This window comes from Aquila chrysaetos, chromosome 7 (assembly GCF_900496995.4).
Source record: "Aquila chrysaetos chrysaetos chromosome 7, bAquChr1.4, whole genome shotgun sequence".
In the NCBI taxonomy this organism is placed as follows: Eukaryota; Metazoa; Chordata; class Aves; order Accipitriformes; family Accipitridae; genus Aquila; species Aquila chrysaetos.
The window spans coordinates 1,561,405-1,583,678 of record NC_044010.1 but is presented as its reverse complement, the minus strand read 5'-3'; the positions used below and the strand labels follow the sequence as shown (position 1 = coordinate 1,583,678).

Genomic DNA, 22,274 nt, shown 5'->3' with positions numbered 1-22,274 from the left:
AAAAGGAATCAAAAGCCTACAAATTTTATGAGCAAACATATTACAAGAACTTAGCAGTTCTCGAAGCTAGTCCCAGTATCTCCCCCCGCCCCGTCAATAAGCGTATTTGCTCTCAATATAGTAAGATAATAAAGTAAAATCTGCTATTTGTCTTCAAATTCAACAAATAGAAGTCATATTGCTCAAATAAGAGGTAAATAACTACATTGTAAATGCAGGTACTTTGGAAAAGTTACAATCATACAGGACATTTAAAGCCCTCAGACTTTTTATTGCAAGGTTTGGGGCAGCAGCAGAAAGGTACTACTGATTTTTCCCCTTTCTTGGCCTTACTACCCTGTTGGCCTGTTGAACACTCGTCTCCCCACAAACAGTTAACTTGCAACAGAGCTCTGAATTTTAGTAATACAGTGATAATCTAGTTAATGAATTAAGACAGATGATAGCACTTGCTTGAGCCTGCAACTAGAAACGAAGGGAAAAGAACAAATCCCACAAGCTATATCCAAACACATGCCCTCAAGTTCCCACTTTGTTAGCCTGAATAACTGCTGTGCGAAACAGCTGCCTGCCCATCAGACCAGGCTTTTCTCAACATTGAGAGCTGCAATAATGAAAGCGTGGGCTGGTGGAATAAAAGCACTGACTATGTTTTGGACTTTATGGGCTTCTTAGGGAAGGACATAAGAAGAGAAGAAAGGAGTTACAAAATTTTTTCCTCTTTGCTCATATTCAGTCTCAGTTCAATTGTTATGAAAACATGTACACATACAACACATGATGTCACCAAACTTGTAATTAGTTTTACATGCATTTGTTGTAAGGAAGCAAAAACCCGTAACTCAGAACTAGCTGAGTAGGATCGAGATGTTTGTATTTTCTACAGGAAAGTGAGAGGATCAGAACATGGGAGAACTCTTGTAGTGCAATATGCCCACAACTAGCCGTGCTGCTTACTATTGCCTGCACTGCTACCATCATCAAGCAACCCACATTTATGCTAAAGTTCTTTTGAGATTTTAATCTACAAAACTTCGAATGAACCAAAGTGCTACTGCCTCCCACCCACTAGCTGGCCTAAACCCAGCCAGCAGGCTTTCTGCAGTTTTCCCACGCCTGATTGTTTTCCAGCATGTAGACAAAGTGTAGATCATGCAGAAAACCAACAAGTTAAAACTTTTTTTAAAATTTTTTTTTTTTTAAACTGGAAAGGATAACAACTGGAGAACACCAGCTCTCGACTATTCTCTTTCATAATACAGGAAATACTTTGACAAACTGGAGTACAGCAAGATAACTTGAAGAAAGCAGCACTCCACATATGATGTAGGCTGTTCAGCAGATGGGGGGGGGAGGAGGGAGGATATCTAGACAGATGGTCTGGAATTTGCATTTTGTAATTCGAAGATGAAAGCATTTCTCAGCCTACAACATAATGCACTAATTTCAGCAGAACCTTAGAAATAATACAAGGGGGTACCTCTCCCACAGTCCAGTAAAACTTCAGGAGAAATTCAAATTGAGTTTAAGGGTATAATGTGGGGACTCCAGAAGAAATCAAGAGAAATCAAACTCCCATAAATCTTCAAGTACCAACATCATTTCTCAAGCCTCTTCTCAAAATGGAGTCCAGAATACAGAATGACATGTGGCTACTAAAAACTCCAACTGAGAAAAGTCTCCAGATAAAGATGGCCAGTGTTCTTGCAATAGCTTCAACAGCTGAAGACTGACACCAGTTAGCGACTTCTTTGCCCTAGACATAGGAGATGTTTCTGAACACCGACCTGGAACCTACTACTCCTGCCCTCTTCAGCTCCATAGGTGTCACCACGAGGACCTGCATCTCCTGCGTGTTGCACCCTAAAGACCCTTTGCTTCTAGATCAAGCACCTCACCTTAAACTCAGTGCCCGCATTTCAGAGAGACTGTGGCATCTGCTCTGAAGGCAGACTCAATTTCACACAATGAAAAATTGGACAGAGAAGGAATTGGGGCCCAGACCCTACAGTGGCTCCTGATTTTTCAGGGGAAGAACCAGGTTCTCCAAGTCACAATAGCAAATACTCTTAATTACACTAATGAGCTGTGCCTCAAGTAAAGGTGGGAAAGGAAGAGCAAAGAGCACTTTTATACTTGATGGCATGGCAGAGGATGACAGGAGACACTGATCCCACTGAGTAATAGAGGTTAAATTATCTCCTCTGCCCACTTCTACTATGGCTAATTAAGTCATACAGACCAGAGAAGATAAAGGTATTCAGAAGCAGCATATTAAGCCTTTCGTGTTTCTTTAAAAAAAAAAATTAAAAATGCAGGATTTCAAAGAAGAAATTAAGACTGAAAGCTCTTCAGAATAATTTTTGTTACTTTCACCTCCTAAAAGTAGAGCTGGCAGCTGCTACTGCCATAGAGCCAAACATATATTGAGCAACAGAAGAAAGAGCACTTTTAGACTATCGCCATACAGCTGCTGACCCCAAACTGGTCATATCAGACTGCTGAGCTTATATCTTTGCATAACACAGAAGTCAATATTCCTTAGCTTGACAGAAGCAAAGTCAAAGGTATGATTTACACTGATCTATACCTACTCACACACAGAGGCCAACACAGTTGAGGTGGTCAGTTGTATTAGCAGCACCTGCTATCAATCTGATGACATGAGGGTTGGTGGGTGTTTTGGGTTTTTTTTTAAACACAGGCAGGAATTATGACTCAAAGTAATGCACAGGAATCAAGCAGCAGAATTTGCAGAGCTGTATCTTCAGAAGGACTGAATTGTTGGCACAACAGTAGTCCAAGTGCTGTTACAAAGTGGCTTTGCAGCTTTGAGCTCATAAAATTACATTATTCGTTGCCTTAAGATTAATGTACTTTTACCACAGAAATGATCTTAACTTTCGTCAAGTAATATAAAGAGCTGCTGCTCGACACATCATTAAAGAAACAAGTCTGCTCAATTTCCATATTACAGATAATCTTATTTTAAAAAAAAATATGATAAATCAAGGAGATCACAGGACATCTGCATTCTCACTCATTTACATGAGATGCCAAGAAACCGTAAGAATGTTTTGTTTTGGTTCCAAAGCTATCTTTCAGACCTGGTACTGAAGAATAAAATACCTAAGACAGCTGGAAAATAACTGGGTAGTGAGAAACACCTTAAGTGGTTTTGTGTGGCAGGGGAGATGCAGAAGTTTAGGAGAAGTGACAGTTAGCTAAAACCGTGTAACGAATTTTGAGTGATGCACAAGTTTGTTTGGCAAGATGTGTCTTCAAAACTGTGCTGCTCTCGTTCCAGAACCTCTGCAATATCCTATTTGAAATGGAGAGAAATTCATCTTTGGGAAATGAAATCAATTTTTAAAAAGCGTGTGTATGCACATATCTTCACAAGTCCTGGACTAGTCTTTTCCACTCTCCCTCCTCCCAGAGGCAAAATTTTGTGGTACACCTTTCCAACAATATTAACCCATTCCTCATGCATTATCCTGCAAGTGCACATGAAGAGCTTAGCCATGAAATGAACAGCTAAAAATAAGTACTAACTTGCACTACAGCCCATCCATTTCCCAAAACATAAATTGCAGTTTTATTCCAGATTTTAAACATCTTCTTACAAGAAAGTTGTTTTTCTTTGGACGATAGGCAAGGACACTGTCATCCTTGAACAAATACTTAAGACCATCAGGAAGGGAGTGGGGCTTCCCCCCCTTTTTCTTCCTGGAAGGGGAGAAGGGAAGAGGGAGGGGAGCGGTAAAAAAAACCCAACAGGTTAATGGAAGATGTAAAGTGAACGTCGCCAAGGGGCAACCACTGTAACAACAATAATAAAAACACTCAAGAATGTCAAGGGGGCCCAGGGGAAGAGGTGGGAAAGCAATGTGAGGAATACAGAGAAGGTCCAGTGAGAACCACTGTTTGTACACCCAACACTAAAGCACGGCATGACAACCCTCTACCTACAGCATTGCTATATTTTGCTAGAAGATAGAAACATGAATATCCTCCCATAGCCTATAAAGCTCAAAATTTAAGGGGCAGGGGAAAATGAGCATTAAAATATTATAGCCTATACACCAAGGGAGCAACATCATAATGATATGTGGGTTTTATCATTTGATAGAAGTCAATACAAGCATTCACAGAAGAAACACTTTCCTTTAGTCACTAAATCAACACACCTGTCATTTCATGATCAAGTATATACTTCATATGAATGACCTTAGATCTTTGATCCAATTTCTTCTGAAGACCCACAATTCTTGGAAATACAGCTTGTCAATCCATCATCACACTTCACATCTTAGACCGCATCCTCCTTTGTATTACCAGTAGGTTAATTTCTTTTGATCTTTTGTACCGTAACTCCTCGGCGCCATCCAAAAAGCAACACTTACAGAGTAGCTGACGCTTGACTTTGCGTCTCGATAGTAAGCTGAATAAAGTTTTCCATTCCAAACTGAGATAACAAGTAATCTAGAATTCACTGCTGAAGACCCTATACTTTCTCAAAATACCATCTGTCAATGGCCCTGCAATCCAGGAGCAGGAACTGAGCAATGAAAATGGCAACAGGTGTCTTCATTTATGGAAAACAGTCACCACAACAGCTCCAAGCTAGCAAATAGCCTGTTGATAAGACTATGTGGTAATAAGCCAAACACGTTTCTCCAACAGTAAAGCACATAATCTTGCTTCACAATGCATATTGTGGCATTCACACAAGTGTCTTACAAGCAGGTTAAGCAGGCAGGCTTTTTTAGTAGTTAAGACATGCTTGGAGTAATCCAATGGTTTGCAGGGCTAAAACAACAGGAATAGTATCTATTCTTGCTCAAATAACAACTCAAAAGGCAGCCATAAAAAACTGGACATGACAGGGACAATTTGGGGAGGGGGGGAGGTACACACATTGATATCTAATGGAGGAACCATAGGAGAGTTAACTGATGACAGGATAACCGCTTCATTTAAGAACAGATCCCAAACAAGCAAAATGCATTTAGCTCCGGCAGTTGTAAGTTACTGCTTATCTACGGGCCAGAAAAAATTAGTACACACTTCATTACTAAACCTGTATCCTCCGTAATTACACTTAAAGAGGAAACCTGAAAAGGACCCACATAAGTAGGTTAATCAAGAGCATCACTCTAGAACTATCGGTATCAACAAACTCCTTTTTCTACAGCCCATCTACTGGGCAACAAAAGGTACAACAGTCACAGCTGGAGTTTTGAAAATTTCTGAACTCTTCTTTTTGTATCATCTGTCTTCTATTTTAGAACCTGATTTTGACTGCATGTACCACCACAGCGACTGGGGAAGCTACGAAATAAGATCACAAAAAACAAAAAGCCTGTGAAAGATGAGAACTTCAGAGGCGTATTAGAGAGTGTCTAAACCTATATTTCGTGCAACATTTAACTGCAGCAGTGACTAACATCATAGACAAAAGAAGTCCTTGTTAAATATTAAGCATCCATGCCCTTTCCGTTAGGGAGAAAGGGCTCATGACAAGTGCCCCAAGACATCCAACAGCAAAGATGCCTTAAGGAAAAACACCATAGTATTCAGGTAGTCTTTATCATCCATAACACATGAATAAAAAGAGGCAATTATACCCTCTCCTTTTAATCTAGCACAAATAACCTTTAAATAATTCTTCTGTCATGTCAACAGGATATATTTTAAACCGTTCTCAAAGGAACACTATCAGCATAAGTAACCTTTCTTTAAATTTCACTGTATTACTAGTTTGAGTATGGAAGAGCATATATTTTATCACCCGTCACCATCACATTTTACACATCCTTGACAGTGAAGAGAGATCAGTCAGCTTCCCTGTGATTCAGGCACTAGGGTAGGATTTAAGCAATTAAAGTATGTTAGAAGCAACCATACTGTATAACCCTCATTTAAGTTTTTTCAATCTCAGTTTTGAAGGCTTAACTTCACGTGACCCAGTCTTGAACATTTAGAGGCTTGCACGGCACAAAGCTTTAGGTGGCCCCAAAAAGCTATCAGCAGCATGACATTTACCTTTGTTACTCTTAACTACTATTTTATCTCCGATTTCTTTACACTGGCAAACGCAAACAAGGAAACTTAGCCACCCGCACCTCCAATTGTCTGGAACAGCATTATAACGAGTGATTTTTAAGGGCCAGAAAAGGCGATTGTGCCATCCACACTAGTCCTGCGTGTCGCAGGCTGACAGCCTCTGGGTCACAGCACGAAGTCTTTGTCAGATCAAAGTTCTCACTGCACTATTCAGCAACAAGCAGCTGTTTTGGGTAAGCACATAAAAGCTAGAGAAAAGATGCAGCAGGTTTTCAGTCACTGTCTCCACAAATGCCGGAACTTAACCCCCTTCCTTCCACGACCGACTCAGGGAATGGGCTAGGGCAAGGAAATAAATCGGTCGCTGGAGGAGAGCTCCTATGTATCCTCCCAGCCCCGGCTAGCCAGCAGGCTAAATCCATGCCGGAAAAGAAAACATGGAGCCACAGCTACATATGGCAGCTGGAGGACACAAGGCTAGCGCTCACAAGTTGATACACGCCGGGAAGGACGCGAGGATGCCGGAGAGAGGAGCGACAGCGGTGCGGGAAGGACCTATTTTAACACATCTCCCCTTCCACCCGCGGTCCCGCTCCCACGGGGGACCCGCTGGCCGCCGTCACCTACCTGTGCCGGTGCTCGTCGTGCCCTTGCCCGTGGATGAGGAAGCCGCCGAGGTTCTTGCCCCCTTTGCTGGTGTCCACATGAGGAATGAGCACATCCTCCAAGCCCAGGTCAAAGCGCTTGTGCTTCGAGGAGTCGGGGAGGAAGAAGAACGCCCCGAAGCACAGGGTGATGAAGGCACTAAGAATAAGGAGCAGGATAAATTTTTCGGACAGTCTCAAGGTAGCCCTGTGGTGCGGGAAGGCGGAGGCCCCCAGGTTCAGGGGGGGCAACCTCCGCCCGGAGAGCGGCAGCAGGGCGGGAGTGGTCATCCTTCCGCTAGCGACCGCCCGGCGGGGCCCGCCTCAGCCCCTCAGCAGCCCAGCCCGGGCCCGGCTCCGGCTCGGTTCGGCCACCTCCCGGCCCGGCGCGGGGGCTGAGGGCGGCTTCACCATCCTCCCCACGGGTGCCGGGCCGCGTCCCCCCCCCCCTCGCCCGCCGAAACACCGAGCGGGGGAGGCAACGGGAGGGAGGGGAGGGGGGGGGCCGGGCCGCCTCGACGGCCCCCGCCCCCCCGTGGGGGGGGGGGGGGGGGTGTGCTCGGCCGCCCCGCTACCTGCGCACCGTCCCTCTCCCTCCCTCCCTCCGCCCCGGGGGCCAGCAGGGCCCCTGAGCGGGCGGCTACCGGGTCAGCGGCGCTCCGCGGCCGCTCGGCTGCGGGACGCCGCCACCGGCAACAGCGCCGATGAGAGACAAGGGGCTGCTGAGGGCCCGGCCTGACGCTCGGCGTCCCTCCGCCCGCGTCCCTTTAGCCGGGCCGGGCGGAGGTTCATCCCCGCCGCCCCGCTGACGGAACGGGGCCGGAACGGCGCCGGGGAAACGGCCACCGCAATTCCACTCCGGACCCTCTCCTCTCCTCTCTCGCTCTCTCCCCGCCCGCCCCTCAACGGCGCCTGCGCGGCGGCGGAGCGGCGCAGGCGCGCTGGGGGAAGCGAGGGCTCGGGGAAGCCGCCGCTGAGAGAGAGCCCGCCTCTTCGGCGGGAGGGGCGGGGCCTGCCCGCGCTCCTCTCTGAGGGGGGGCAGAGGGCGGCTCGGCCGGGCAGGGACGGGGTAATGGCGGGCGACCGCCGGGCAGGGACGGGGCGGCTCGGTAGCCCTTCCCCGGCGGCTCGGCGTTGCCCCCGCTGCGGGCTCCTAAACGGCGTCTTGCGCCTCACCAGTCTGCGGCAGCGCCAGTGTCTCTTTGCGACCGCGCTGCTCTTGGGCGGTTAGAGGGTGGCAGGTCGGGCGGCGTAAACGTGAGGTGTTTTTTGGGGTTGGTTTTTTTTTTTTTTTTTTTTTTTTGGAAAATAGCGCGCAGATCTGGTTTAGCGCGGGGTCCTCTTGGGGACCTCGTGAGGTAAAGCCCCGTGGGGGAGTAATGTTTGTCTCTGGCACGACAGATGCGTCCCTTGGGAGCCGCACGGAGCTCTGAGGCGAGCACGCGTCACGCCACGCATGGAGGCATCGAGCTGTGCCCCCCGCCGCCCCTCCGTGTAATTTGGTTTATCGTAAGGGGCTCGGCCTCGGTCGGCTCTCCCGAGGGCTGTGGGTCTTCCAGAAATAGTGCCAGGTCTAGTGACTTTAGCTGTTTGAGCCATCCAGCGCCCCGAGCCGCTTATAAACCGGCGGGGATGCTGAGGCAGAAGTGCTACGAGAAGGGGCGTGGGTGATGTGACGGGCAGAAAACAGATCTGAATTGCCCTTCGCAAATACGAAACGTGACCGTTTTACCCTGCTCGGTCACGGCTTGCTGCCTGCGGGCACGCACAAGGCAGAGTTAGTTCCCCGGTCTGTAAAGGGTTTCGTGCGAAAGCAAAAGGAACGGTGAAGTAAAGGCCTGAGCAAGGTAGCTGCAGGAACCGGGTTCAGAGGAGTTAAAAGAACCAAAGCGGGTCCATAAGTTTGGGAGACAAGTCACACCTGCCGCTCTTTTCAAAGTAGGGTGTTTTTCACCTTTTAAAAAGTTAACCCTATTACTGGAGCCTTGAGTACTCCCAGATTATGGAGAGCAGAGTGTGTTTAGTGAACCTGGCAGACGAGGCTGAATCCCAGCCAAGGAAACATAAAGGCAGGGGAGACGACAGGTCGGTTCAGCCTGCTGAAGTGAAGTTAGCTGGGCTGGAGAGGACTTCCAAGGGGGAAGGCAGCATCCTCAGACAGTGGTAGGACCGATAAGTTTCGAGGCATGTGTCCTGCAGGCAGACAGAGCAGGCACGGAGCCAAGAGCGGCTTCTACTGCCACTAATGCTGCCAGCGCCCATGAGTGGGGTGCCCTTGATCCCAGTCACAGCAGCTGCTGGTATCTGAGCAGAGCAGGTTTGATAACACACCTAAATGCCTGGTATTACTGTTATCAGTCTTATACTTTGCTTTAAATATTTGAATCTTTGGGGAATTATGCTGGCCTGTGGAAAAAAACGTCCCAAGTCCAGCTGGACATGCTGAATTAATGAAGGATAGTGCTCAGCTTTCTGGTCTGAGTCTGGTGTACTATGGAAATTCAGCCCTCAAGAGAGGTTAATTTGGGAGGATTCCAGGGAGGGAAAGCAGCTGAGCTAATAAAAAAACTCTGGCGGTCAATGTAGTGGCACAGGTGTGGGTGGGTCAAAAAAATGAGATTAATAAACACTTAGGGTCAGTCAGGTTATCTGAAGTTAATTGATCAAGGTGAAGGAGGCCATCTTCTACACCAGATTAACTCTTCTGCTCTGATCACTCCTTATGTCCTCACATCCAAGCTATGTATCATGCCTTGCTGGATCTTTTTGCATAAAGTGTCAGAGATAATGGCCTTTCCCATCTGTCCACCCAGCTAAACTCTTCCATCAACTTATATTTTTGCTTCCTCTTCTCTGTTTTTTACAAAGAGGACCCACGACAATGCCGTGCAGCAGACAGCTGGACCCTGCTCGCTAGTCTTGGACTAGTAAAAAACAGAATGAAATGAAAAACTCTGCCATGAGGTGATAAAAACCAAAGAGCTGGTGTCCGACAGAGATACCAAAGAGAGAGCATATACGAAAAGAGGTGTATTATCAATGATACTACAATGCACTCCAACCAGTACAGCAACTAAGCCTAACGTTTTATGTTGTTACTACAGGATCAACAGGCTTCAACTGGTCTGTTGGGCATTTCAGCTGTCTTCGAGTTTTGATCTGGTAAAGTATCTTCAAGTCTTCACGTGTTAAATTGCTTTCTTACACAGTCTGAAAAAAAAGGATCAGTCCGTGAAGACTTCTGTTCTTCAGTCTTTTTGCCCTTTGCTTCACTCTGCCAACTGCTAGTTTCTCTTTTGCTTTAAAAGACTGAGCAGAAGCTTCCAGTTTCTTTATAAAATGTTTCTTTGCGTTTAGCTCCTTGCAAGGAAGTGACATTTCTGTAGGGTTTGTAGTTAATGATGACCTTTCCAAATTCTAAAGCATCTGTGTCTAAACCATGATGAAGTTTTGTATTTCTACAATTTTATGCTTGTTTTGACTTCCCTACTCTTTACCAAAGTCTAAGAGTAATTTTTCATCCTTTGGTTCTGTCATACTGGGTAATATACATATCCCTGTAAGTCTGCCAGTGATTTTCCACGCTGCAGTGGTGTTGCTCTGTAGCTGAACAACATTAAATATAGAACTATATTGAATTAGTTGGTTTTGTGAGCCTGTGCTACACTATATAGATTCTGCATCTATTAGTGTTTTCTCAGATATGCCCAGAACATTCTCAGAAGTGTCCTGTGCTGAAACCTAAAGGTTTTCACAGGAACCAGGGATTTCTTGTACTCACCGCCTTGTCTTTGATCAATTACTAATGTAACTGGGAGCTTGAGGTGCAAAAGTGCTTGATCATCAGCACTAAAGTCACTGTATTACCACAGGCCAACATTTCTGGAAAGTTATTGGGGTAGTTCACATTTTTCAAAGGTAGACAAAGTAAGTCCTGTGCAATTACAGATCCATATCCGCTTATTACTTCTTTCTTCTTGAAATGACCGCAATGATCCCTTCTAGCATCACAATCTGGGCACACAGTCTGCAATCATTATTTGCAAAGCTGCCTCCTCAGTTTTCTCCCAAGCCCCTTCCAGCCTTTCGTCTGGCCCCCAGGTTCCATGGAACGTCTGACATATAGCTCAAAATGGCATTCACGTCCTCTTGGACCAGATGGTGACCGGGCTCTGGTGAGCATACTCTTTGTGAAATCTAGTCTCTAGTGGCTGCTGTGACTCTGTCTTCATGTTTCTCGTCCTATCCTTCCAATCATTACTTCTTTGGAAGAGACTCTTCACCCGCAGCCAAGCTTTGACGCAAGACTTGGGTCTTTGGCCCATTTCCCTGCTCTCTATATACCTCCTCCCTATGTTGCTGAATGTATGTAAGCATACATTTTACTATTATTTCTAATAATCAACCTCTCCAATTCAGATCCCATTTTGTTACAAACAACCCTTACCTTTAGATCTTTTTGAGGAAGACTAGCCCTTGCTCATCCTCAACGTGGCTATAGCAGGATGATTAATACTGCCCTAATCTCATTCTCCTACTTCTTTTCTTGATCAAGGTGGAGAACACAATCTTCTCGTAATTCGGACCCATAATCCATGCATGGTCTTCTGCTCTGAATTCTCCGTACGTACTCACATCCAAGTTCTGAATCACACCTTGCTGAGTTTTTTCTGTGTAATGTATCAAAGATACGGACTTTCCCATCCATCACCCCAGCCAAACTGTTCCACCTAGGCTTTGTCTTGCTTCCTTGTCTCTGGTTCTTACAAAGGCAGTCTTGCACCTTTCCGGTCCATTCAAAGTGCTTCTGGAAAGATGATTTTTTTGTGTGCGATTGCCCTTGTGTCACTTCAAGCTTTGCATCCTCCCGATCTTTCCTGACATGCCTCCCCCCTCTCCTAGCATTTCTGATTCATCACTAAGACACCAGCTCCTCCTACACCCAGTTGACCTATAATATCAGCCTCCAGCACCTACTTATTAATGTTTCAAGTATGCTTTCTTCTGTGATTCCCTAAGGCATGAAAAGACTTGCACATCAAAAAGGAAGTTGGGAACCATGAAAGAGTATTAGACTATACCAGTAATTTTGCAGCTATGAAAACTGAACTCGTGGCAACTTCTGTAGAGAGACACAAAATAGGCGTAAATACCAGATTGTAGAAGAAAATGTGAGGTCTACGAGTGTGTGTTGGGATCAGTAGCAGCACTGCCATTCTTTGGCTGAGAAAGTGAAAATAAGCTAGCCAAAGATGCTCAGAAACAAGGGTCAGGAGCTGCATGGCTTCAGGACCTTGAGACCAAATAGCTGCCTGTAGTGTGTACTGGGAAGACCGTCCCTAAATTATTGGAGGTTGTTAAACATATGGAAGAGATTGTGTAACAAGTTAAATATATCATCTGCATGGTGGTCTAGGTTTGCACATGATGGGACTTGATGACTGAGGTTGTCCCTGGAAATAAAAAACAAGCTGATCATTCAGCTGGACACAAATCTCACACATTTGACGTTTTACATCCAAGCACAATCTGCTTTAAAAGAAAAACAGGATTTATGCCCCATTTGTGCAATCCTAAAAATAGAATGCTAAGACATCTTTACGATAATGGAGATGAGAAATTTCTAAGTAAATAAATTATAGCTTCCCATTGCCAAAAGTTTATTACAGAAATGAGTCAAGATAAAGATTTTCAACATTATAAAAAACAAGTCAGAGTCCTCTTAGAAACATAATTTAAAAACCTGGCACCCACTGCCACAGGCATGCTGAGATGGACAACACTGAACAGTGGCAGATCAATCAATGTTTGAAAGGATCACGTTTTTCTTAAAATTCCAGACCAGGTCTGGTAACCACTACAGGGGAGCATGAAAATCAGCTTCATATTTCACAGTGAAGTGTTCTTCCATTCTGGAGAGGGCAGATTAAAATTTGGCTAGAAAAGAGAGAGGTTCACTTCCTTACAGCTATGTTTTGGAATATCTGCGTGTCCCTGTTCCTCTACACAGATCGTCATGCCTGTCTCAATGAGCCTCCCTGCAGGCATATGGGCCCAACTGCACTGATTACTTTGCAGAACTGGGGGTTAGAAATTACAAAGCCACATGCTTTATAATTGCAAACTCACTAACTTATCCCAGTCTCGTTCAATGATCTTCTCCTTCCCAGCAGGGCCCATCTGTCACCATTTCACTAACTCCATGTTTTAATGAGATCCAATTTCGCTCTTTGCTTTCAAGTGATTTTATTCTATATCTGTACATTGAAAGAAAAAAAAGTTTTCTATTAAAAGAAAGTCATTAATATGTAGAAAACTGAAGGGCCCCTGCTTATATTGCCATTTGACATTTTATCATTGCATTGTTGATAGTTCTGCATTATCTTCATTCCATGCTAAAAGAGCAATTAAAAGACATTTCTCTTTACAAAGAAAGATAAAAAATAAAAAATACATGAAAGAAATACGGACGTTCAAGTCTGAACTGCCTTAGAACTACAACAAGCTGATAAGCCAGTCCTTTGGAAGCCTAATCTTCAGGTACAATGTTCTCATTCGGCTCATGCTACTGAATTAGACTTGGTCCATGGACAGTCAGTGAAGAATTCTGCTGTTAAAGGAGAATATACCACTTGATGCAAAAACGATAGAGCCAGCTCTCGCATTAGCAGCTCCCTTCATTAGCCCAGCCACAGGTCTGGAGGGAAGAAAGGCACTACACAAACAGAAGCTCTCCCAAGCTATACCTATATTACCTTTATACCTTGGATCTCCTAGGCTAGCTCAAGCCTGAGGCTGGAGTTGAAGGCATCAAAGCAAATTGACCGGACACAGTAGCTGTCATTTAGCACGACACACTGTGGACTGTATGAGCTTCATGTACCAATGCTCCCTTGTTCCAAATGAATTTAAAAAGCCAGATCGCGGGCACCGTCATCAGCTACAGTGGGCAAATGCATGACTTTTTGTTGTATGGATGCTATGCTCAGCCAACAAATTCCTGGCATACTGTTGTCTAGCCTGCATTTATCTAGCTAACTGCAGACTGACGTGCGCGGCAGGGAAAGCTGCATTGCTGTGTCCCAAGCACTGTGCTCACCCTTGCTACCTTGCGAAGCCATCAGGGTGCCTGTCAGGACTGGCAACCGTAAGACAGGGATTTCCCACCCACCTCTGTGCGGGTTGAAAGTCAAGGCAGTGGATCTGCTTTCCGTGAAAGATTATATTCATCACCCAAACACAAGGCCTTCTCTTGATTTGTCAGTCTGCCCTTTACACTTGTCAATAATCCTCCCCCTCACTTATCTAATAGCTTCTCCCTCTCCCCCATCATTCCCTTCAAGTCGTCTAAAGCCACCCAGCCCTCAGGTGGCCACTGTTCTTCCTTTCCACAGTCTCTGAGCTGAGTTTGTGCTTGGGTCTGTAATTACACATACCCAAACATCAGGCTAGCACTGCAGGTCTTCTCTGCAGAAGCTGCAATGGAAATTTATCCAGCAAAGGCCCTACATGGTGTCTCCAAAGTGCGTCTAGTTGGCAGTTAGGATATGCCTTATGCACCTAGTAATACCCTCCCCACTTCCACTCCGTGAGGCTTTCTAGCCACAAATCCCAGCAGATCCCTGCCTGTGTTCCAGCTGTGCCATGAGAGGCTGAGTGGCCTCCCACTGCTGGTCTGGGATTTCCCAGATGTACGTCGGTGTGTGTGAGTAGTAAGTCTGAGCTTTTGGATCATAGTGCATTTATTAAGGTATGAATCAAAGCCATACATACACAATGAACCCAGCATTTGCTGGTCAGGCTCAACTGACTGAATAGCAGACAGATAGTAATTGAGTCCAGTGCGTCCTCATGGCGTTAGCTCTACTTGACAGGTATGCAGCAAACTGCACGAGGTGTGTGTTTGAAACCATCGTGACTTCCAGACATACAGCCGCCCAGCTGGAACAACTATGCAGGAGACTTGCAGCCACTTGGATCTACTAGACACACCTAAAAATCCTCCAGTTCCAGCAAGTGTGAAATTCTGGATACCAAAACAGATCTTCTCTGGGGAAATCTATGCATGTGACAACAGGTGAGGAGAAAAGGTGTTTCTGCTGCTGCCTGTTGCTGCTGTTGATGGAAATGCCCCCAGAGATTTGACTGGGAACTTCTGCTCTACTGTATCTATGATTATATACCTTCACCATCATTATACATTGTCTTTCTTTTCCCTTCGAGAAACACTCACATGCAAGCGTGCACATACTCTGACAACTAAGAACACCGAGCCACCTCCCCTCAGGAAGAAAGAAGCCAGCTTCATCCCTTCTCTCTCAAGCATGAATAAAATCTGCTGATCTCACCTGAACAACTTCAGAGCTCTACAGCTAGTCCTTTCGTGCTTCAGAGAGCCCATCCAGCCTCCCTATAAATGCTTGCGATGGACGTTTATGTTCCATCTGATAGTTAAATAACTGCTGGCAGGTTATTGCGTTGTACCATAGCTAGATTTTCACAGACTCCTTCATGGATAGAGCAGAGACTAAAGTCAGGCTGAAAGATAGCAGCAGCACGAGTGCTGTGCTTACTGTTTATGTTTTTATTTTTGTTACCTAAAATTTGCATTTAATAGGACTGGAATGCAATGGAGTCCTTAAAGTGGAAATCACAAGTCCCAGTAAATATAGAAAAAAGAACAAGGCAGTGGAAAATGATGCTGGGTCCTACATTTGGGTCACAACAACCCCATGCAATGGTACAGGCTTCGGAAAGAGTGCCTGGAAAGCTGCCCAGCAGAAAAAGACCTGGGGGTGTTGGTGGACAGCCGGCTGAATATGAGCCAGCAGTGTGCCCAGGTGGCCAAGAAGGCTAATGGCATCCTGGCTTGTGTTAGAAATAGTGTGGCCAGCAGGAGCAGGGCAGTGATCGTCCCCCTGTACTCGATGCTGGTGAGGCCGCACCTTGAGTAACGTGTTCAGTTTTGGGCGCCTCACTACAGGAAAGACGTTAAGGTGCTGGAGCGTGTCCAGAGAAGGGCAACGAAGCTGGTGAAGGGTGTAGAGCACAAGTCTTATGAGGAGCGGCTGAGGGAACTGAGGCTGTTTAGTCTGGAGAAAAGGAGGCTGAGGGGAGACCTTATCGCTCTCTACAACTGCCTGAAAGGAGGTTGTAGCCAGGTGGGGGTCAGGCTCTTCTCCCAAGTAACAAGCGATAGGACAAGAGGAAACGGCCTCAAGTTGCACCGGGGAGGGGGGGGTTAGATTGGATATTAGGAAAGATTTCTTCACCAAAAGGGTTGTCAAGCACTGGAACAGGCTGCCCAGGGAAGTGGTGGAGTCACCATCCCTGGGGGTATTGAAAAGATGTGTAGATGTGGCGCTTAGGGACATGGTTTAGTGGTGGACTTGGCAGTGCTAGGTTAACGGTTGGACTCGATGATCTTAAGGGTTTTTTCCAACCTAAACAATTCTATGATTCTAAGATGTTGGATGAAAATTACTAACATCAGTACAGAAAAATTATAATAAAAACAAAGTTCCAAAGTCTCTGGGGTGGCACCGTGTAAATAACCTGGCAGCTTTAAAAATTGTGAGAGATGCTGATGAAATCTTGAAAAAGTGCAGATTCAACCAGCGCTTTCTGTTGTACATGAAAATCATTAAGGCTAGTAAAATGGATGACAGTTAAAGGAATGGCAGTGGTTTGGGGAGTATTGGTTGCATTTTGTATAGGGAGATAAAGGGGAACATTGTTTTGAAATGCTAATGCAAAGGTAGGAAGAACATTGTGTCCATAGGAAGAAATGCTACCCATTTTCTTGGTCAGAGTTCAGAAAAAAAAAGGAAGCAGGGTTTTTTTTTCCCCACCCTGAAGAGTTTCATTGTTTGTTGTGGGTTTTTTGTTTACATTTTCATTTTTTAAATCAGGACTATTCATTAATGATCAGAAAACTTGTGATTCATTAAAGAAATGAATATCTCAAAGACCACTGTATCAAAATCCCAAAGGCCTTTAAATGGCACGGATTACATGATACTAAGCAACCCATTTTAAACTATTCCAGTAAAGACTAGAGAAAACAAAATAGCAAAGGAAATAAACATGCCAAACAATGTCAGCAAACCAGCAGCTGGCAGGTGTAACAGAAGACGTTCAGATGCAAAGCAAAAACCCAGCAATTGTAGTGATAAGCCCAAATAGTTCACAAAGATGTACACACAAAGCAGGAAAATATTTGGGTTATAGACGGAATGACTGGGAATAAGCTCTTCCTAAGCAGAATAAAGGACAAATGTGCAATTTCTGAGAATACCTAATAAAAACAGGCACAAATGGTTCATATTCTAATGTATGAAACAGACAGAACACCATCAGGGAAACTGAAAGCAGAAATAGGAATAACTGAAATAAAATTATTTACACACGGAACAAGCTTCAAATGTCAAAGAGTAAAATGCCACGCTGGGGGAGAAATTCCAGGCCTGGGTAACTGGGCAGCATCAATTCAGAGAAAAGGCAAAACGGTGGAATAAGGGTGCAGCAGCCTACCCAGACTAGTTTCCATCAAAATCTCAGGGGGAGCACACGTGTTTGGCGTAAACAAGGTGTATGCAACTACAGAAAATCAGCTTCCTCAACAAACCTGACCCAGATCTGAGCGAGCCAGCTCCATCACACAAAGTTGTTCTCGCAGGAAAGAGATGTCTCTCAGAGACAAAAGAATATTTATAGAAGGCCTTAGACATCACTGTAACTTGCAGATTTTTTTACAACACTAAAGACTTGTTCTCCTGATATGTTTGGTAGATATTGCTTCACGAAACTCTTTCATAGTGTGCTCTGCAGCCATGACATTTCTGTGCAGACACAAGGACCTGTCTAGCTATTTCCAGGCCTGGTTTCTACCTGATGCTTGCTCCTACTCTGCCTGCTTTTGTGTAGAGGAGCAATTCTGGCAAAAAGACTGGCTAAACTGATACCCTCCCCAACCCATCGTTCTCCTATCATTAGGTCTATTAGCTTCTCAATTTATCAGCTACATCTTTATGAGTTTATGACATCCCATGTCTACATTTTCTGCTTCCCTTGTGCTATATTTGACTCAACCTGGGTTGCACCTACATCTCAGTGTGCCAGGATGTTCCAGAAATTCATTCTTCAGTGACTAAAATCTACTAGCATCTGTTTTAAATTTGGTCGGACTAATTTATAGCCATTCATTTTTGCTCAATGCTACTGTTAAAGTACTAACACTATCATTCAGGGTTTATGATTTATTTTTTTTTTAGGAAGACTTTGAAATTTAGTTTGGGCTGAATTTTTCTCATGGCAGATTTTCAGATATAGTTCATGGATATCCCATAATAAATAACACAAATGTCTGTAACATTTGGTGTAGAACCGTGCCTGGTATAGTTCTGGTTATGCTATTTCACGTTTTTTCATGTCTATTTACCTAACTACCAACAGGTAGAAGAAATGTACTGTTTACATTAGATAGCAGGCTTTTAAGTACAGCTTAGAGCACTATACTCCATGTATGTTTGGTGACAGCACATAAATCTTAGATGTTCTCTGTCATCAGCTACACTTCATATCCCTCACAGACATTATTTAACAATTGAAATGTATTAGGAAACTAATTTGACGCACTTTTAAAATAATTTCAAGGTACACAGGTACATAATAGTCTTGGCACGGACCCTGGGAAGCAAGGGAATGAAAAGTTAGGGCAAGCAACCTACATCCACCTTCCACACCTCTCCCAAAGGCATGTGCGTTGTGTAAGTTACGCTCCTAATTAGCAGCTCAGCTTCTCATCTTCATTTGCCTGGGGACCCCCATTACCTGTCTCACCAGCCCACTCTGCCTCCAGGACACGGCACCAAATAGCCACATGGCCAGTCACACACAATCCTTCGGTCCAGCTTCCTTTTTTGTCAGCCCCTTCCTTTCTTAGAAATGTGCTGGCACTGCTGCAGTCTTCACTCCCTGACATGAGGTATGATTAATGACAGTTCTTAAAAAATACAAATGCCCTTTTTGTCAGCATGGCCAACAACTAGTGTTTCATATGCTAGCAGCTTCATCAGTCTTCAGGCAGGAAACAAATCATGACACATTCCCCACAGGTCAGCCTAAATGTTCCACTGTGGGATTTCTTTATCATTACTAAAAGAGAAATGCACCTAAGAAGAAAGCACCCAAGATTCATTCTGAAAAATCCTTCAAAAATTCCCTTTAGTCTGCCTTTGCTCAGTGCTGCAGGACACAGGTCGTGGGAAGCAGAGAAATATGTGCCTACACTGAGCCCTTTTTTGGAAAAAAAGAAAAAAGGTTGAAAAGTTGAGATTAAACAAAAGATACATCATCTGCAATATAGTTTTATGGAATCAGTAATGCTCATTTTGGTTAGGGTGCATATGGGTTTAAATTCTAATCCCTTGTTTGCTATTACACATAATTGTCTCTGACAAAAATTTCCCATGCCTGGTTTAGCCAGTTGCTGAATTTTCTTCTGTTAAGTTTAAGCAAAAACAGTTTCAGCCTCTTTCATCAGGAAAGCAGGGGGGGAATTCCTGATTTGTTACAATCTTATCTCCAAAGCATCTCAAATGTGAACAATGAGTTGAAAATGAAAAGTTCTGACTTAATTAGGTGATGAGACTTCAAAAATGTCTTGCTAGATGCGTGCAGTCAGGGCATTCGTGCCACAGCCAGGGAGGACTCAGATGGCTTTCCCACCCAAGAAAAGCTAGCCCATGGTTATCAGACCTTCTGTCCTGATTTGCACTGAGTTCCCCTGAGCTACTTGTCTGCGAGCACGGGCTATCAGCCAAAGTCTGCCACTCTTTTGCTAAGAAAGTGGGCGTTTTCTTTCAAAAGCATCTGGGGGAAAGCTGTGCTCCATTTTACCTCTGCTTTTGAGCTAGAGTTATCACAGTGAGAGTCCTCGGGCTCTTCACAACTGCTCACATCACACGCGGAGCTGCACCACAACGTGGTCCTCTTGAGCAGAAACCCACCTCCCAGCACGTGCTTAGTCACAGCGTGGCTGCCCAAAAGCAGATTCAGAGGAACCCACGCCGTACACCACCTGACGAGCCCCCTGCCAGCTGATCCTCACTTCTGAGTAATGAAACACGATTGCTCAGCGACAGCTTCTGCTTTGCAAATAGATACTGGGAGCCGTCATTTCGTCAGTTATTAATCCAGTTAATGTGGGCTCTCTTCTCGTTGCACTGTGCAAATTTTTTGATCAGTGTAACGAGGTACTAAATCAACTGCCTTATAAATGTCCGTGTATACTATATCAACGGTGTTGTCTTTATCAGTGTAACTTGCTGTCTTCCCAGCACAACTGTTTGATCTGACTAATTTCCCTAAAAATATGCTAACTGACATTAATTATAATCTTACCCTTCAGGTCTTTCTCAGCTAATCCCTTAACTGCTTTTCCCTTATTTTACCATGACTGAATCAGGCTAACTAACTTATAATTAGCTGTATCATTCTCATTCTCTTTGAATATTGACACAATATTATCACTGAGACTTGATTTTCTGGTGTTTTTCCATCATTCCAAGATTTGTTAAAAATTATCAGAGGTGCAGAAGTCAACTTGGACATTTTTTTTATGACTCTTAGGAGCAAATAATTTGGGCCTGCAGATTCAACGATGTTAGCAGCTGTGACTTAACATGTCAATAATTAGCAGGTCAGAAATTAGTTCATCAGGCTAATTTGACATACATGTATCACACTGCTTTCTTCCAAATGTAGTTAAGAGATTATTATTCTGTCTTTTCTGCACCGTTAGCAGCAATTTTATCCGCTGCATCTAGCTATGGCCAAACATTTCTGGTTTCTTGGTTTGGGGTTTTTTTTTTAATACTACTGTTCTTAAATAACTTGATATTGTACTTTGACTTTCCAGCCAAAGACCCTCTTCTTTGGCAGTCTTATCTTCCCATATCAGTTTTCCAAGATTTGTGGCTCCTCATTCATCATTCTTATGACCTGTTTCCAATTTTTCCATTTGTTATAAATCATGTATTTATTTCTAATCATAGCTTTCCCTTAGCAACTGAAAACAGTACGGCCAATGTTCCTTTTCTTTGATGGTGACTTTTGGACAGCTAATACACCCTCCTCGAGAGCCATCATCTTCCATTTACATTGTTCTGCCCAGATATATTTCCCCAACTGATTCTGCTTATAACTTTCTTGAGATTTGATAAATTAAAGCTTTTGAAGCTGCATGTGTTTGGAACTCTCCGGTGGTTGGCCACGCTAAATATAATCAGGCTGTGAACACTGGTGTCTTGGCAACCACCAACTTCCAAGTCAGCAACTTTCATCTTTATTCCTTGTAGTGAAGTCCAAAATATTTACCTTACGCTGGTAAGGCTTTTAAGTTATGTAAGTGACATTTTACCAACTTTTTGGAAAAAGTGGTTGGGTCACCATCCCTTTGAATGCGGAAGACAAGATTAGATCTCTTTTTAAAAGATGTTCTTTGATCTAGTTCTGAAAAAACATTATCCAGCCTCTGCACAGGGAGGGTCAGCCTAGGTGAACAGGGGGGGTCCCTTCTGGCTGGAGAGTCTGAAAGTCTCTGAACAAAAAAAGAAAAAGAAACTCTATTGATGTTTAACTGGTAACTGCAAATCTTCCAGTTTTTAATTTCCCCGTAACAGTGCAGGTTTGAATTCTGCCCATTGTAGAAACTGGCTTAGGTGTAGCTCATCAATGTAATTGCTAGTTTTCTAACCCTTCTAAGCTAAAAGGTTGGTCCTTTTCATATTCCTCTTATTCTCTCCTTCCACCCTGCTACCTCAGTTGTATTTTCCTAGACAGTATTAGTTGGCACACTGGTCTGTAGGCATTCAGGAATCTTCACTTCTGATTTATCTCTTCTTGCACGTGCACAGCAATAACATGAGAGGCAAAAGACACAAGACAGAACATGAGAAATTCCAATTATACATCAGATTTTTTGTTTTGTTTTAGTTTTGTTTTTTTTTTTTTTACCTTGAGAGTAGTCAGATACTGGAAGAGGTTACCCAGAGAGGTTACAGGATGTCCTTCCCGTGAGGTGTTCAAGACTTGACTGGACATGGCCCTGAGCAACCTGATCTAATTAGACCTGCTTTTTGCTAGGAGGTTCCCCTAGATGATCCCCAGAAGTCCCTTCCAACCTAAATTATTCATGGCTCTATGATCTACAGGCCTAAACCAAGGTAATTGTATCTTCTCTGTATAGTCCTACCTCTGAAACTTTTTTTCCTCTCTGTCCTTCTTAATCACATTATAACCAGAGGTGTTAAGATTCACATCATTAACATCTGAGCAGGTCAATGTCATTGATAATGTCAGTGAAATTAAAATGTCTTTTTATTAAGGTTGTTCCATTTCTTCAGGTCTTTTCCTCACCAGACTGCAACCCAATGCTTCATAAAAACAAAGTCTTTCAAAACATGTCTTATTTCAAATGTTAGTATGCCATAGTACTGAAGTACTCTAATGCTGCTCATGACTTTTTGTAGGATAAAAATAGTACATTACAGAAATAAT

The 22,274-nt window shown here is 44.0% G+C and overlaps 1 protein-coding gene across 2 annotated transcripts in view; it reads right to left on the bottom strand.

Annotated features, from left to right (window-relative positions):
* The window catches only part of MAN1A2 (mannosidase alpha class 1A member 2), a 145,747-nt gene extending 138,120 nt beyond the window's left edge, over positions 1-7,627 (bottom strand). For both annotated transcript variants that reach the window (XM_030020214.2, XM_030020215.2), the window contains exon 1: positions 6,697-7,627. In XM_030020214.2, the coding sequence (XP_029876074.1) occupies positions 6,697-7,004 (308 nt within the window). In that variant the 5' untranslated portion in view covers positions 7,005-7,627. The remainder of the gene's footprint in view (positions 1-6,696) is intronic.
* Positions 7,628-22,274: the final 14,647 nt, after the last annotated feature.